General features: G+C 36.6%; 1 protein-coding gene across 2 annotated transcripts in view; it reads right to left on the bottom strand.

Annotated features, from left to right (window-relative positions):
* plppr5.S (phospholipid phosphatase related 5 S homeolog) overlaps positions 1-14722 on the bottom strand; it is a 97246-nt gene extending 82524 nt beyond the window's left edge. For both annotated transcript variants that reach the window (XR_005960984.1, XM_018259857.2), the window contains exon 1: positions 13865-14722. Coding sequence is in view for 1 of the 2 variants with exons in the window: in XM_018259857.2 (XP_018115346.2) it covers positions 13865-14095 (231 nt within the window). In the remaining variant the exon portion in view is untranslated. The remainder of the gene's footprint in view (positions 1-13864) is intronic.
* Positions 14723-17562: the final 2840 nt, after the last annotated feature.

Consider the following 17562-nt stretch of genomic DNA (forward strand, 5'->3'; position numbering starts at 1 on the left):
AGACTGTCACTCCTAAATGCATTTCCACCTGTTCTCATGCATTTATAGTGCAGGGGGGGGGGCGACAATTACTATGGGTTATAAATGGTAGCAACATATGTAATATTATCCCTGCACCACTCTGTAAAGCATTTTATTGTCACCTAATATGTTTCTGATCTAAATATAATTTTTGGTATTTTCATGCAATTGTCTCTTCACAAAAATGTGAAAATGCATTATACAGAGCTGCATAATATGTTGTCTGGTTATAAATACAGAACTTTACCATCTTAAATTTTACATTTACAACAAACCTAATTTCTAACTCTGTATCATTGCTTAAACTCAGTGTCGGACTGGGATACCAGGGGCCCACCAGACAACCTTAGGTTGAGGGCCCACTTTCCAAACTATTATACCTCCTCTCCTCACTTTACTTTCTTCTCCTAGTCTCTTTTCTCTACATACTATTCTCTATTCTTCCATTATTATTCTATATAAAGAAATAGAGAATGACCATGAAATAGGTCAAAAGATTAGAAGCAGGAGGGCCCACTTACACCTTGGCCCACCGGGAGTTTTCCTGGTATCCCGGTGGGCCAGTCCGACACTGCTTAAACTCATTTCCACTCTCCTATTACTCATTTTGTACTTTTGTATACTTTTATTGGTTACAAATGTAAGCAGTCTATGTAATATTAAGCCTTTGGAGCATTATATTTTCACCTAATATCTTTCAAAGGATTAATTATATAATTTTTGGTATTCATACAATAGTCTGAATAACTTCCCCTTAATGTTTTACTAAACTCAGAATACCTTCACACCTTGACTTGACTATAACGTTCTATTTAACCTCCATTGCCCTCTTCTGATATTGTCGCTTCCTTTGTGCCTTAAATTCTAATCACTGGATCCCCTTTGAAGAACTTTCCATGCCACACAGATTGTATTCAGTATTTAAACTCACTTTCAAAAGGCCAAGTCCACAGGTATGGGACCTGGTATCAAGAATGCTTGGGACCTGGGGTTTTCTGGATAATGGATCTGGATAGTTTGGATCCTCATACCTTAAAGTTACTAATAAAATCATGTAAACAGTAAATAAACCCAATAGGCTGGTTTTGCCACCAATAGGGATTAATTATATTTTAGTTTGGATCAAGTACAAGGTACTATTTTATTATTACAGAGAAAAAGGAAATCATTTTTAATTTGGATTATTTGGATAAAATAGAGCCTATGGGAGATGGCCTTTCTGTAATTTGGAGCTTTCTGGATGATGGGTTTCCTGATAACAGATCTCATATCTGTAAAATAAAATGCTCTGTCTCCTGGGACATAATTGAGACTATGCACCATTATTGGCATCAACTGAGCATAAAAAAAGGCAGAAAGTGGTAAAAAACGGTGTGGTGGAAGGTGGGGCTGCTATAAAGTGAAATTTATTAGATATAATTTTACCCAAATAAAGTCTCATGTCCATGTTGACAACTGACACACAACAAAAAGATGCTGCAGATGTATGGTCCTTCTAGCAAGTTATAGTGAATAGTTAGGTAGAAGTGGATAGTTTAATTTCAAAAACAATATCTCATACCCTTTGTTAATCTATTTTGAAAATCTCTTTAAACGTATCTGCAGTTGAGAAGATTCACAAAAATTGCAAAAAGTGACCTGTCTGTAAAAGGACACCTTAACAACAACAGATTTAATTTACTATTCACACTATTCATTTACTGTGATTTTGGCATCACCCAAACAAGAACGGCTTGGATATATTTTCTCTTAAAGCACTACCCCTTGGGTAAATGCACATAAAGCATAACTGATGAATTTGCAGTGTTGTCTGCCAATGTAATTTGTGAGGTTTTCATTTATAAAAGCAAATGAACACTATTTTCTCTCTATGCTTTTTTTTTTTAGAGGATGCCATTAAAAAGATGATTTAGAATGAAAAGCATATTGTGCCAGTATTTCAAAAAGGAGTAAAGTAAGCATAAATGCAGATCAGAGTCTCTTAATGGATATTAGCGGACAAAGCCAAGAGTACAGTATGTTTGTGAATCTTATATAAGGGCATATGGGATTTCCATTCCATATGTGCAATTAAGTCTGATCCCAAGTCAACTCTAAATGTTACCACAAGCCAGGCTATAAACAGTTTCCTTATGCCCATATAGTTATTGTTATCAAGGTTAGCTTTATTCTCTTCTTTAAATGCCTGTGCTTGGATACTGCCATGGTACATAACAAAGGTGACTGGTTGTTTCTGGTAATTCAGGAGCTTCCTGTCTGATTGTGGCTAGCAGTGCCTTTAATGAGGGGAATATGACAACAGAGTAGTGTTATAGGTTATTATATTGATTTTTTTGACTGTGCAAGAAAAACCAATAAGTGGGTGAGGGTTGGGTTAATCAATACACATTCACTGGCCTCATTTCACTAGAAATATAATCAAAGCAGGATTGGCCATTAAGGACTCCCAGTGGGCTTCTTTGATACGATTAGGGGGCACATTTACTTAGCTCGAGTGAAGGATTAGAATAAAAAATACTTTGAATTTCGAAGTTTTTTTTTGGCTACTTCGACCAACGAATTAGCTACTTCGACCTTCAACTACGACTTCGAGTTCGAATAGAACGATTCGAACTAAAAATCGTTTGACTATTCGACCATTCAATATTCGAAGTACTGTCTCTTTAAAAAAAACTTCGACCACCTACTTCGCCACCTAAAACCTACTGAGCACCAATGTTAGCCTATGGGGAAGGTCCCCAAAGGCTTTCCTAGCTTTTTTTGATCGAAGGAAAATCGTTCGATCGATGGGTCGATGGATTAAAATCCTTTAAATCGTTCGATTCGAAGGATTTAATCATTCGATCTAGTGATTTTTCCTTCGATCGTTCGAACAAAGGAAATGCGGTAAATCCTTCGACTTCGATATTCGAAGTCGAGGATTTTACTTCGACGGTCGAATATCAAAGGTTAATTAACCCTTCGATATTCGACCCTAAATAAATGTGCCCCTAGCTCTCTCTCTTCACCTTTAAATTAACTTTTAGTATGATGTAGAGATTGATATTCTGAGACTACTTGTATTTGGTTTTAATTTTTAATTATTTGTGTTTTTTGAGTTATTTAGCTTTTTATTCAGCCGCTCTCCAGTTTGCAATTTCAACAGTTTGGTTGCTAGGGTCCAAATTAACCTAGCAACTGTGCATTTATTTGAATAAGAGAATGGAATACGAATAGAAAAGGCCTGAATAGAAAGATGAGTAATAAAAAGTAGCAATAACAATACATTTGTAGCCTTACAGAGCATTTGTTTTTTACATGGGGTCAGTGACCCCTATTTGGAAGATTCAGAAGTAAAAGCCAAATAATTCAAAAACGATAAGAAAAAAAAAATAAGGAGAAGTTGCTTAGAATTAGCCTTTCTATAACATACTAAAAGTTAACTTAAAGGGGAACCAACCCTTTAAATTGAGGTTGATTTATATGGGGTAATTCGAGAACTAAGCTACAAATTACTACCTTAATGAATAAGGGGAGCATGGCCCTTCTTGACATTTACTAACACTACATAGCCGCACAGCTACAGCAAGTAAAAAACAGTATTTCAGGAGATCTTTTTTAATCAATATACTTCATAGGTCTATGCAGGCTTACCACTGATTTACATCTCCCCTAGTGGCCTCTTAAAAGTATATCTACATATCCAATCTTATAACCTCTCCAGAATTATACCGTTGTATATGTATCACAAAAATATTCGGAAGTTTCAACTGCACACCATTGTGTCATGTCATGAACAGAAATAATTTTCTTCAGTAATGTAATTTATTTTGGAGACCAAGATAAAAGGAAAATGTCACTGAAGAAAAAAGTGACTCTTGGGTAAAAAATGAAAGGGCCCATGAATGATTTCTGTTCATGACATGACTACATTACATCTTCATACCCAGAAGTTTCTTGCTTATTACTAAAACAGCACATACTATGATATACATATTGCATCCTTATACTGTGTATTTATGAAAGAAGACACAAACTCACTAAGCATGTTCTATTTTTAAAATAGTTTTCAAAATACTTGTGTGCTGCCTCCAAACAGTTAGCACACGTTATTTCTTATAGATTTTATCCATAGGACCAAGTATGGTTCTAATTCAATGTACAGTGCTAAATCGCCCTAATTACATTAATAGGAGGCATTCATCACAAAGTTTATAATGAAAGTGAATTTAATTCTAGGCAAGGCTCCAATATACTTTGATTAATTTTTTAAAGATTTTACAGTAATTTTATGTAATTTAATTAGCATTAAATGCAGTATTTGCAGTATCTGTCAGGTCTTTGCTACCCTCTGCATTGCTGGTCCTTGTTTCATGTACAAGAGAGAGAATATTGCAGTAGTCAACTTTCCACCAATCAAAAATGGAAGTTTCGACAATGCCTCACATTGTCAGTCTCTTTCTTTACAGGTTGGTTAATCACAGAACAGGCAAATGTTTCCTAAAAACTTTTATAGGAAATATACCATTTCAAAAGCATTTCAGTAATATGTTGATTGATAATTGGATTTGAATGCTTTAAATTAGGCTGAAATGTGTATTATCCAAATGAGTTGAAGCAGAAAAAGGTTAGATAGTTATAACAATGCTAAAATGCTAAAATATCCCTATTTCGCAGCCCACAAATGTTTTCCCGAAACTGCGTTGAAAATTCACTGCATCAAAATTGGCGCACGAATAAAAATTGTTGCGTCCAAATTATTCCATTCGGACAAAATAGTTGCATGTATCAAAATAGTCAATTGCATCAAAAATTGACGCCCAATTTTCGCAGTTTCACAAATTTTTTAGCAAAGCTAAATGGGACAGATTCGCCCATCACTAATTACCATATGACTTATAAAAATTAGTGAAATTGGCTTTTATTTGCAGTTTTTTACTTCTAGTAAACAATATTATGGTTACTAAGCATATCCTTACATGTATGAACTGCAGGGACCATACATGAGGGGGGCTTTTTATCATGCTGTGTAAAAAAAAAAAAAAAAAAAACCTGATTTGCAGCGACTGTTTATCTCTGTGTAAAAATGTAGTGTAAACAGAAGCAGCAACTTGAAATTGCTACGGAAATTATGGGGTTCATCCATCAAGTTTTTTTCCAGCAAAGTCCATTTACTTTAATGGATTATTACTCCATATCTGAAGTGGTGTGAAATAATAGCGTCAAATCCAGTGGTCAGGCATTTAAAATAAAACACACACCTTGATAAATTCGCCATTTATTTTACACAGCGTTTTACAGGGTCAGACTGGAGCATTGGGGGCCCACCGGGACTGCGTTGCGCCATGTACATGCACGAACAGTGTCACACCACACACATATGCAAACAGCGCATCGCTAATCAGGTGAGCAGGTCACTTTTCCCGGTGTCCCACCAGCCTAGTCCGTTTTGGTGTTGTTTTACACAGTATGATAAATAGGGAACTAATTATTGCTTACTATGTGGAAGTGCAAAGCTCAAAAATGGGAGAAATCCAATATTGTTTTGCAATTTCACCCTGTCATCCATGCTTGTTGAATTTCTGCATGTTTCTGTGCTCTGTTTTGGATTACAGATACCTGTGACTACACCCAAGAGAGTATTCATGAGGGGAAGTGGAAGGCACAGATTTGTCTGATTCCCTTTCTTGTGCATAAATAAGTAGTGCAAGTTAGGGAGAGGCAGAGGACACAGGCAGCAAAGGGGTCCTGTACTTTCTGCCTGCAGGTGATAAGGACAGGGCTGGTCAGCACCACCAATCACTGTACTCTGCAGCTCACACTGGATTTTGGTGCAGCACATAGTCAGATGCTGGAAAGAAGTGCTCTCTGTACAATCACTTCTTCAGACCCCTTGTATCTTGTAAATTGCAAGGACCATATCATCAAAAAGGGGGGTTAACCCCTTACGTGTTTATTACGTCAAATGATGCACAACGTTTCGGGGGCACGCCCCTTCGTCAGGTGACGAAGGGGCGTGCCCCAGAAACGTTGTGCATCATTTGACGTAATAAACACGTAAGGGGTTAACCCCCCTTTTTGCTGATGTTCCTGCGTGCCTATTCCTCCTTTCGGGGAGTGCCGTCTCCCTAGAAGATAGTGCACCAGGCTATCGACTAAAGGAAGGCAAGTGTGTGCGCTCACATTATCTCTACGAATAAGGGACCATATCATGCCATATATACTATATAAAAAGCAATGTTTCCTATACATAATACAAATTGCCTTATTTTACAGTAATTTACCTATTTGCTAATTTAAGCCTTATTTTAAGGTGTTGTACCTAGTTTTAAGAATTTATAGTATTCCAAAATGTTCTAATTACAAATATACAACTTCTTTTTCACATGAATAAAAGCATTATAAATATTCTGATACTACTTTGTTGCATTAACTTAAGCATGTGAATGTGCAAGGAGGAGGAGGATTTGAGATTAAAGACACTGCTACTATATGAGTGTCCCATTATACAGCCCTAACTATAGTATTTATGATGGTTGTAACTGTAGTGTATATAGAGAGAAAACTTCTTTAAGGGGCATAACCTCCATGGGCAAATTTTAATGAAGGCATCAGAGAGCAAAAATTATGACGTTTGTGTACTTAGGTGAAGGAAAAATTAAAGCAAAGTGGAGGCACGGAGGTTATTTGATGTTACTAACACAGCTTTCCAGTCCAGAGACAGCTTTGTGAACTTGGGGGTGTCAAATGTTAGGCACCCCCAAGTGATTGTATTGACTTACCTGAAACCCCGGGTCGGTGCTCCTATCAGCAGAAAACTGCACCGGCCCGGGGTTATACCAGTGAGCACCACGGAGCGATCCTCTTCCAGCTTCTTCTTTCTTCAAATTTCCCGGGGCAAAAGCATGAGCAGTTGAACAAAATAGCTGACTTTTTATTTAAGGTTCAGCTTTTCATTCTACTGGGCATGCGCAGCCGTGCGAAGGAAAGAGTTAGATGGAAGAGGATCGCTCTGTGGTGCTCACTGATATAACCCTGGGCCGGTGCAGTTTTCTGCTGATAGGAGCATCACCCGGGGTTTCAGGTAAGTCAATACAATCACTTGGGGGTTCCTAACATTTGGCACCCCCAAGTGCACAAAGCCTTTCCTTCACCTTTAATCTGTTAAATTTGTGGGAAATATGTATCATGTTGGTTATGCATTTTTATGTGCATTGGGATATTTAAAACAACATAAAAACATTTTTAGAAGCATCACGTCATCCTTGATTTTTTTTTTCGTTAGCCTCCCCAAACACACAAACCATCCTCCGCCTATGATAACCTCTCTTCCACCCTCGGAGAAACAGGAATGTGGGTTTACAGGTTTAAATGTGAAACAACCACAATGTGAAAAAGCCCACTCTCCTGTGTGGGCTTAACCAAATGCATAAATTAAATGGCACTAGAGAAGTGTGACATCAGATTTCCACCCCAAAAGTAGCCCTGTGTGTATGTAGTTATGTGTTTGTATGCCGTCATTCTAAATCTTGTATATACCCCCAAGGGTACACCGTTGATATTATCTTCATGATTATACTCACTTTCCACATTTCCTGTTGCGAGGCTGTGTTCACAGATAATCCCTGCCAAGATCATATGTTAATATAATGATGTTTGGCAGTTTATAGCACAGAGACTGTTGTTGTTTGGCTGTATGGTGCTGCTATTTAAGAATTAGGTCATATTATTCACCTCGAATGATTACAGCTGCTTGCTTAGCTTGAACATAGGCAGGAGGAGACAATATATTTTTTTTAGTTATCCCCTGTTTTGAGAATAAAAAATATTAAAATAACCTAACTTTCAAATGAATGCTATTTCAAGACTACTGTTCCAGAAGGTTCTCAGTGACAGCATTTTTTTTCCAACCAGAAAATCACCATGGAGATTTAACAAGGGGTTTATGGCTGGAATTAATTTCTAAATATCAAAAGATGCCATGTATAGCTCATGTGGGATTCTGTGTGCCTGCCTCTCAATTTCTGAGATCAGAAACACTAAAACCTTTATCCTGCAACCAAAAGAGAAAATATGGAATTCATTGAAGATTTAAAATACATGTGGGAGAAGTCTGTACAAATGAAGATGCCTTTCCATTTTCTTCTCGGTTTTATATAAACCAGGGTTGTAGTAATAGGATCGAAAGATAATGGAAAAGGGAAGGTGAATGTCTTTTTCTAGGAAAAGTGGTGACCCTGTTCTAGAACCAATTTGTGAGGTATTCAAGAGACAGACTCAAAAAGGAGAACTATATGTTCTGAAAGAAAACCTAACCAACAGATAATGTGTATCTTAACAAGAGACCGCTCAAAAGATCTAATCAAATTGACTGATACATGAAAGTATATTTCCCTTGTACTTAATGCAGGTTCTTACTGTCACAGCTCTGTCCATTCACAAAGTACATAGCAAGTATAGTTTGCTTGCAGTGGCGTAACTATAGAGGAAGCAGATTCTGCTGTTGTGGGGGGTCCCTCAAAAAGGGGGCCCAGACTGTGGGGGGTTCACTTCCTCTATAATTTTAAAAAACAAACACTCCAGCGTGAGCATGCGCTGGGGGAAGGGTTAGAGGCAAGAGGTTTATACGTATCGGGCCCCTCCATAGATTTCTTTGGAAGGGGGGCCTAACATGACGCTGTTTGTGTGTAACACAGAATTAAGGTATGGACTTATTACTTAAAATAGCAGTGTTTTAGTATGGAATTATTCAAAGCATATATCAAACAGTGTTTTAAATATGTGCTGTTTTATGCGATGGACAACATTCATGGGTGTAGTTTCCATTTAAAAGAAAAACATACGCATAGCTAGTAGCTGTCTTCTTACTCTAGACATTTCTGGCTGTCTCCCATAAGATCTGAGCATTTCACTTCATGTTAGTAAGTTCTTAATGGGGCTTATGGGATTGTCCTGATATTATGCAGCAGACATGTTATCAACCAAGCTAATGGTATGGTTGGATCAATTCTAATTCTGAGGAAAAAAGCATACATCAGACTAGACATGCATAAAACTACATTTTTTATTGGTCTGGGTTTTGGGTTCAAACTGGAAGCGCTTACAGCAGATTGTAAATAACAGTTTCAAAGAGAAATCTATATGATATAAAATTCATGAGAATTTTGATCTTTAAAGGAATACTGTCATGGGGAAAATGTTTATTTATTTTTTTAGAACACACCAGTTAGTAGTGCTGCTCCAGCAGAATTCTGTACTAAAATACATTTCTCAACAGAGCAAACTTTTTTTATATTTAATTTTGAAATCTGACATTGGGCTAGACATACGGTCAGTTTCCCAGTTGCCCAGTTATGTGACTTGTGCTCTGATAAACTTCAGTCACTCTTTACTGCTCTACTGCAAGTTGGAGTGATATCTCCCCCCTCCCTTTACCACCCAACAGCCTAGCAACAGTACAATGGGAAGGTAACCAGATAGCAGCTACCTAACACAAGATAATAGCTCCCTGCTAGATCTAATAACAGCACTCAGTAGTAAAAACCAGGTCCCACTGCAACACATTTAGTTTTATTGAGTAGGAAAAACAACAGCCTGCAGAAAGCAGTTCCATCCTAAAGTGCTGACTCCTCCTAAAAGCACATGACCAGGCAAAATGACCTGAGATGGCTGCCTACACACCAATATTACAAATAAAAAATACACTTGCTGGTTCAGAAATAACATTTTATATTGTAGAGTGAATTATTTGAAGTGTAAACAGTGTAATTTAGAACTAAGGATTACATCATAAAAATCATGACAGAATCCCTTTAATAAACAAGTATTGCACTCCCATTAACAAAGCCAAATATGGACATATACTGTACGTTTATTAATGGAGTTACATTACTCTGGGGTCACTGACCCCAGCATCCACCAAGCAAAAATAATCTAGATTTTTTCAAACCCTCTCCTATTCGTCTTTGAGTAAGCCTTTCAAACCAATGGCTGGTTGCTATCTTTCTGTAAGTCATAGAATTGCAAGATAGGAACATTTTATATAACATAAATCTGAAGAGCCACAGAACAAAAAGTTGAGTGATTCAAAAACCACAGGGAATAAAAAATAATCATCCATCAAAACTGGTTGGAACTGCTTGAATCTTAAAGCTTAAACATAGAAAAGGGATAACAATATATTTGTTGGTAACCCCTTACTATAAGGTTGTCAACAAAACAGGCCCAGACCATATATAAATATTGGTTTTGTACTTTAAACTTTTAGTAAAATTTAAGGTGTGGTGGCATGCAAAGTAATTCATTTATTTTACTTTTTATGTTAAATTAAGATGTAAAATATGAAGTCATGGGTCTAAGCCCCAGATGTTAGGTGTTATCACAAAGGACAAGGTAACTTCTACTATGGGAAGGACTGAGGAAGCCTGATACTTGTTCCAAATATGGCATAAGTAAGTGGCAGATAAGGGCATCAAATAAGTAAGGTTTTTCAGGATCAACTTTGTTCCAGTAAGTATGTAATTTCACAAACTGTTTGCTTTGTGTTGGGGTAGTGTCTCTGACAGCCTGAATTGGTTCATTATGGATATCTCCACTTCCTACACTAAAGACACATGTCCTAAGTAACTAAACCCCATTCTTTACATTGATGAGTTATCACTTCCTTATCTGAGCTCTTGTTGTTTATTGGTGAAAATTACTGTAAATACCTCCATACATGGTTCCTTATCTAGAACCAAAACATTTTACTTTTACAGACCTTTTTCAGAAGCTGCTGCTATGCAAGTGATCCCATATCCATCCTACAGTGGGGCTGCCCACATAACAAGGAAGGAGAGGAAAGGTTCCTCAACTTTACTGGAGAAGGTGGCCTTAGGTCAGTATGGGAAAACTGCTCAAGAACAAATGTGGCTTTACAAAAGTCACCATGGAAAAAATATAGAAGAAATGAAATTGAGAAACTTCTCCCATAAGTTTCTGCAAAAAAAATAAAATGTAAAAATACATTTTGTCCAGTGTTTTTTGGAGGAGGCAGGCAATCACTGAATGATGTTTGTTCATTTAACACTACTATGTCTTTCCATCAAAAAGTTTATAGTGTTATGTACAAGTTGAGTACTACTGTTCTCCTGCTTTAGAGTAAAGCAGTATGTCTTAAAGGGGTTGTTCACTTATTTCTATTTGTGAAGGTTTTTCCAATATCGGAGTCTTTCTGAAGCAGCTCTTGGGGGAGACAACTCTGCAAACTGTTCTAAATAAATACTGGCTCTGCTGAGCAGATTTCCTGAGTTTCATTATAGGCAGCTATTAGAATTGATACAATAGTTGTTAATGTTCCACAGATACTGCAGAGAAATGTACCAACTAACGTAGCAAATTGTAACAGTAAAAGAATCTGCACCTGGATTACTGAGCTACCAGATTGAAACACCAGAGACATTAACCTTAAAACTTCAATAAAAAAAAAACCAGTAAAATAATGGAAAGTAATTGAAAAAAAAGTCATTATTTCTGGTGAACAATCTTAAAATAACTGAACTGAAAAATGTGTTTGAAAGGTGAACAGCCCATCTAAGTAACCCCCTAAGTAATAAACGAATAGGTAATAAAGGAACATCTTGCTCATCAGCTATACATTTTTAACATTAGATACAGCTTTTTTTCTAAGTAAATCATTGACACAGACATTCCAGAATTTTCTTAATTTCTTTAAAAAAAAATCACATTTTCATAATTTTTTTTCTAAACCACTAATGGATCATTATTGTGTTTTTAGTTTTAAAATTGTTATCCTCCTTTCACCCCTTCCTTGTCTAAACAGATATAATTAACTCTGTAAAACAAACCCCACCTTCTTCCAGTCATTGGCTTTGTGATGAAGAGGAGTTCATTATAAACACATCTATGTACTCTTAATTTGATTAATGACCTTCAGTTGTTCAGTAGTGATGGGCAAATTTGTCCGATTTCACTGTAAAATTTGCGGATTTTCCGAAAATTGGCAAAGCAGCGAAAACTTCATGAAGCAATAATTCATGAAGCGTCTGAATAATGTTGATGCACAACGGTTTTGACACAATCAACTTTTTTGACGCGCATCCAAAAATTTCTGTCGACTAATCTTTGCGGCGGTTCTGCGAATTTATTCGCTGATGGCGAAACACAGAATTTTGCGCCTGACAAATTTATTACTATTGTTCAGGTGATCTGACAACCCCAGAGAGTTGGAAAGTGAAACTACTTTCACTTTCAATATTTGCTGTGATTAGTACAAGAAACAGCAAACACTGTGGACATTTCTCAAATAGAACAATAGGTAGAAAGTATGTTCAACACAATAACTATTCATTTAACTTGTGTGAACAATGGTGAGTACCACTTCTTTAAAAATGTAATTTACTAAATTGCTTAACTGCACAAGTTCAGTTACTTATAGCAACCAGTCAGAAAGCAGTTTAATCAGCCTCAGTAGAAAATGAATGAAAAGATCTATTTGTTTGCTACATGTACATTGCCTGCAATTAAGTAAATAGTACCAAATATAAGTAGGTCCTCTATAAATCAAATTTATTTTAAAGGAATGTTCAGCAAGTGGCTTTTCAACACAAATACAAAAGTCAGCTATTGTCAGCTCACGATCTTGGCTATCTTGGCTAATATATTAGTCTAATTTTGCAATCTGCATGTCTGATTTATTAATGAACATACAACTTTACTGAGCAGCAATGAAAAGCTTTAGAGGGCATTTTACATTTAAAAATGTATTTCCCACGCTGGAATGACTACTGGAGAAAATAATTGTCCCAATTGTTCCTTTTTGAGTCAGTATTAGGATGCATGATTACTTTTGGATTACCTAGTTTAATATTTCCTAAATCAGCCCCTGTGTGTTACATAGGTATAACTGAACCTTTTGAGAGTTTTTTCTTTGTGGTGTTTTGTAATTTATTGGAATGGAAACCATTGAAAAGCACCCAGCGCACTTTCATGACTTTCATGAGTTCTATGACACCTATCATAAAAATTCTCAGGACACTTCTAGGTGATTCCCATTTAAATGCAATGTCTATTGTTTTGTCCCTTGACAAGATAATAATGATAATAATAATTATAATAATGTGACTGACATAAGCTCCTCCCCCCCAATAAAACCAATTAAGAAAAATGACACTTGCAGTTAACCATTAACATGTGCTATGTCATATATGGTGTTTTTATGCCAGTTATTAAGAAGTTCCAACTTGATGTAAAAAATACCAATAAATATTACTATGGAAAAAACTAATATGCTTGTTGTAAAACATATTCTACAAGCTGTTATCTGCCAAAATATGCCAGAGGAGAGTTTTCCCATCTAGGGGCTAACACACCAGGACAAATCATAATCTATTAAAACACAAAAACAAAACGAATCTATTAAATCTATTAAAACAAATGAATATGTCTGGATTGATGGAATAAAATTAACAAGAGACTTTCATTCTATGTCATTATAAAAACAGATACAAAGATATTAGAAAATGCAGGTAAATGGTGGAAGAACTGCTGAGGAAAGCCCAATGAGTTGCATAGACCAGAAGGATGCTGCAAGATAACATCATGGCAATGACTGAAGTACCCTTAAAATAGACAGTACAGATTATATTAAAATATTCAGCATCAAAACTCACATAAGAAAATATTAAAGGCACACATTAGCTTTATATGATAATAGATGCATAAAATGGCATAATACCTTCATTTTTAACTACAGCTTTTTATGGTGTCACTTGTTCTGACTTTCCCTAACAAACGAGCATGCTCCATGAACAAAATTCTTATACAACAAACACACATGAGAGTGTATAGATTTAGGAAACCTTACCACAAGTACTGGTACCCCTGTGACCAGGGAGAGAAGGAGGACAGGTGGGATGTCACTGCTCTCATCCGGTCCTGGATAGGGCTTTGTGTAAGAACTATCGTAGCAGAAAAAACCCTGGACATTCACAGTGAACGTGTCCGTATACTCGAAGTAATAAGCCAGCATTACAGTCCCTGCCATTATCACCATCTGAAAATAAAGCATGATCGTCAGAGGGAATTGAAAACTCATTTAATAACAATCCACACATCAAAGGCACAACTGGAGCTCAGCCGCTGTCCCTGCATTCAGTGCTGAATCCAAAAGCTTCTTCCTGGGGAAGGAGAAATAGTGGCAAGGCTGAGAGATTTTCCCTTCTTCCCTGTAGCAAGAAACAAGCTGCTGCTAAATAAGATCATCTACTTAATGAATATGGTTGTCAGGTGCTATAAACAGATTTAAAGCAGATGCCCACACATAGTAAATTGTCTTCAGTGACTGATGGTTTTTTTTTCCAAGAGTCTCTTGATTCTCCTTTCTGTTCAGATATACAGTATCACTGATCCATTGTAACCTCCAACTGGCATTTACATTATTTCAGCTGCTTCACAGGTGGTGGAAATATCAGATTCTCTTCTTGCAACATGCTGTCTAGAGAAAAGGGATTTATTCGGTAAACCTGCTCCGTTGCAAAGACACTGCCTCTTTATAAGAAAAAAAATCCCAGCAGAAAGAATCAGATCCTCCCCTGTATACAGTAAGACACACAATATACAGCTGCCCTAATTATTTCAGATGAGCTGCTCGTGCCTGAGGATTAAGCAAATAATCTGGGTAGTTTCCTTTAAGAAATGTAATTTTGCGTTTTCTGTTGATGCTGTGAATATTAGATGACTCCTTTATGCTGCCGTTTTGCAATCAGACATGATCGAAAGCAGTAGGTACATTGCTTCATAGCGCTGATATCTCATGCCTAAATAGATGTGATGTTGGTTAGCAAGATGTATGCCAAGCATCAGCGTCACATAGAGTTCAGCTCCCATTCCTAAACCCTGCAATACTAAACACTTCCTTCTTTGTGCTCCCCCTCCCCTACAGGCACTATTATCCAACACCATGTTTTATAGCCTAAAAGCTGATTCTCTGTTTCTCCCATTATATCATCATAGCACACTGGCGAAAAAAAACTGTGTGTGTGTGTGTTAACTGCCATATATGTAATGGTCACTGAGCTGTATCTTTATTATGAATCTCCCCTGGAGTTATAATCTCTCATGTACAGGTTTTCAGATGTTTTGGGCTCAAGAGCCCTCCATGAAGTACAACATGTGTTAATTCTATGCTCAGATCTTTGTGATATTATATAATAAGAAATATGGATTGGTCATCTTCATATTTTTTAGCAGTATTTAGAATAAAGCACATGTTACCTACAGTCTAGGTTTGAATGTTGCCACTTGTTGTTCTGTACCCTTAGGAACAATGTTGTGAAATGTATTTGTACTGAATAAACAAATGTAATCTCATTGGAAATGCAATCCTTTCCTTTTAACAGCCAGTGTTTCGTCATTAGTCCCATTTCAGCCACATTCTATGTTACTGGTCCCATTTCCCCTTTATTTTGCTGTAGTTATAGAAATAAGAGAGTTCTCCTCAGTGACACCAACAGCAGAGGACCCAAAGCCTTAAATAATGAGATTGGTGAGAATATACGTTTATTTATACATATTCTCCTGAGAGCTCAGTATGAAGGACAACCAACTTGGGTTAAATTTGCTTTACTAGATATAATTGCATTAAGCATTGAATCACTGAAACTGAAATATTTTTAACCTTGTAATCAGCTTTAGGGATCCAAACAAACCGTGTACCTGAAAGTGGGGCTTGGAACAAAAAAGGTTAACATTTATCCTACTAGAGCAGGGGTCCCCAACCTTCTTCACCCGTGAGCAACATTCAGATGTAAAAAGAGTTGGGGAGCAACACAAGCATGATGTTCATGGGTGGTGCCAAATAAGTGCTGTGATTGGCTATTGGTAGCCTCTAAGTGGACTGGCAGCCTACAGGAGACTCTGGTTGGCAGTACACCTGGTTTTTATGCAAAAACTTGCCTGGAATTCAAAAATAAGCACCTGACTGTTTTGTCAACCTGAATGTCAACCTCTCAGCTTTTCAGTTAGCGGGCAGATTTATCAAGGGATGAAGTTAAAATTTGAATTTTCAAGTTTTTTTAAGTGAAATTCGAGTAGGGAATAGTTAAAATTCAATTCGAGTTATAAAAAATGTTTTAATTCGTTTTCAAAATGTATCATGTACTGGCTTTTAAGAATTCGACTATTTGCCACCTTAAACCTGCTGAATTGGTGTTTTAGCCTATGGGAGATGTCCTGGGATCAATGTGGAGTTGTTGTTTTTTAGAATTCTGAGTTCACGTGAACTCTAAATCCGACCCTTGATAAATCTGCCACTTAGTTTCTAATGTTAACGGACTACTGCTGCACAAATATGGCAGCCCCCTCATAGGAAAACATTTGTCTACTGCAACATTTTTGTCTACAGTGCAACCTTTTTTTCTTCCATGCAGCAGTTTTTGTCTCACGTGATACTTAATGCATGGCTAATTTTTGGTGCCGGCAGAGAAATTTGCAGCAAAACCATACATGGCAAAAAAAAAATCACTTATCAATATTTGTAGTCACTTTGCACTGGAATTGCCTGTTGCTGATTGTGATAGATAATGCAGGGCAATATCACCAAGTTTGGTAGCAGCAATATAGACAAATTCATTTAGATTTTCATACCTTGGTGTGAACTGTGTCTATACACAAACCCACTAATTTCAATATAAAAGCTCAAAAGCCATAACGTATTGTTGGCCTAATCCTTGCTCCTTGTACTTGTATATTTCATGTATTTTTGCTTTAAATCTAAAGAGTTTGTAGCTCCATGCACCCCATGTTTTCCCTGCCACATGTGCATTTATGTTTTTTACAACTACAGGTATGGGACCTGTTATCCAGAATGCTTTGTGCCTGGGGTATTTCCAGGTCTTTTTTTTTTCAAAGGGTCTTTCTGTAATTTAGATCTCCATACCTTAAGTCTAAAATAAAATGTAAACATGAAATAAACCCAATATGCTTGTTTGCCTCCATTAAGGATAATTCATATCTGAGTTAGGACAAAGTACAAGGTACTGTTCCATTATTATAGAGATATAGGAAATACAATTTAAAAAAAATGGAGTTTATAGGAGATGCCGTCCCATAATTCGGATAACTTGCAAATGAAATTTTTATACATTTCTCCAAAAAAAGTCACATGTGCGTGTTGTATTGCTGCAATCATTCTCAGAAAAATCTGTAATTAGAACATAAATAATGTTATCATTATTATTGTGCGCTGCATAACATGACTATTAAACAGCAGGGGATTGTTTTAAATTACGCAATTGCTTCCATCTCATCTTTCAAATTAAAACAGTTTTTTTGTTAACTACATATGCAGGTTGATGGAACATGGCTTTGCTTTTGTTTATTAAAGGTTCCTAGTAATATTCAAATACCTTGTGGTAAATAATCTCTACTTTGCTGTGTGAATATAACAAATGATTATGAATATTAAAGCTTTCATAAATGTGCATCTCAAAGAATCATGTTAAGTGGGAGGACATCAGCTGTCATTTTATTCATGCAGAACAAAGAGCTACTGATGTCATATTA

The sequence above is a fragment of the Xenopus laevis genome, chromosome 4S (assembly GCF_017654675.1).
Source record: "Xenopus laevis strain J_2021 chromosome 4S, Xenopus_laevis_v10.1, whole genome shotgun sequence".
Lineage (NCBI taxonomy): Eukaryota > Metazoa > Chordata > Amphibia > Anura > Pipidae > Xenopus > Xenopus laevis.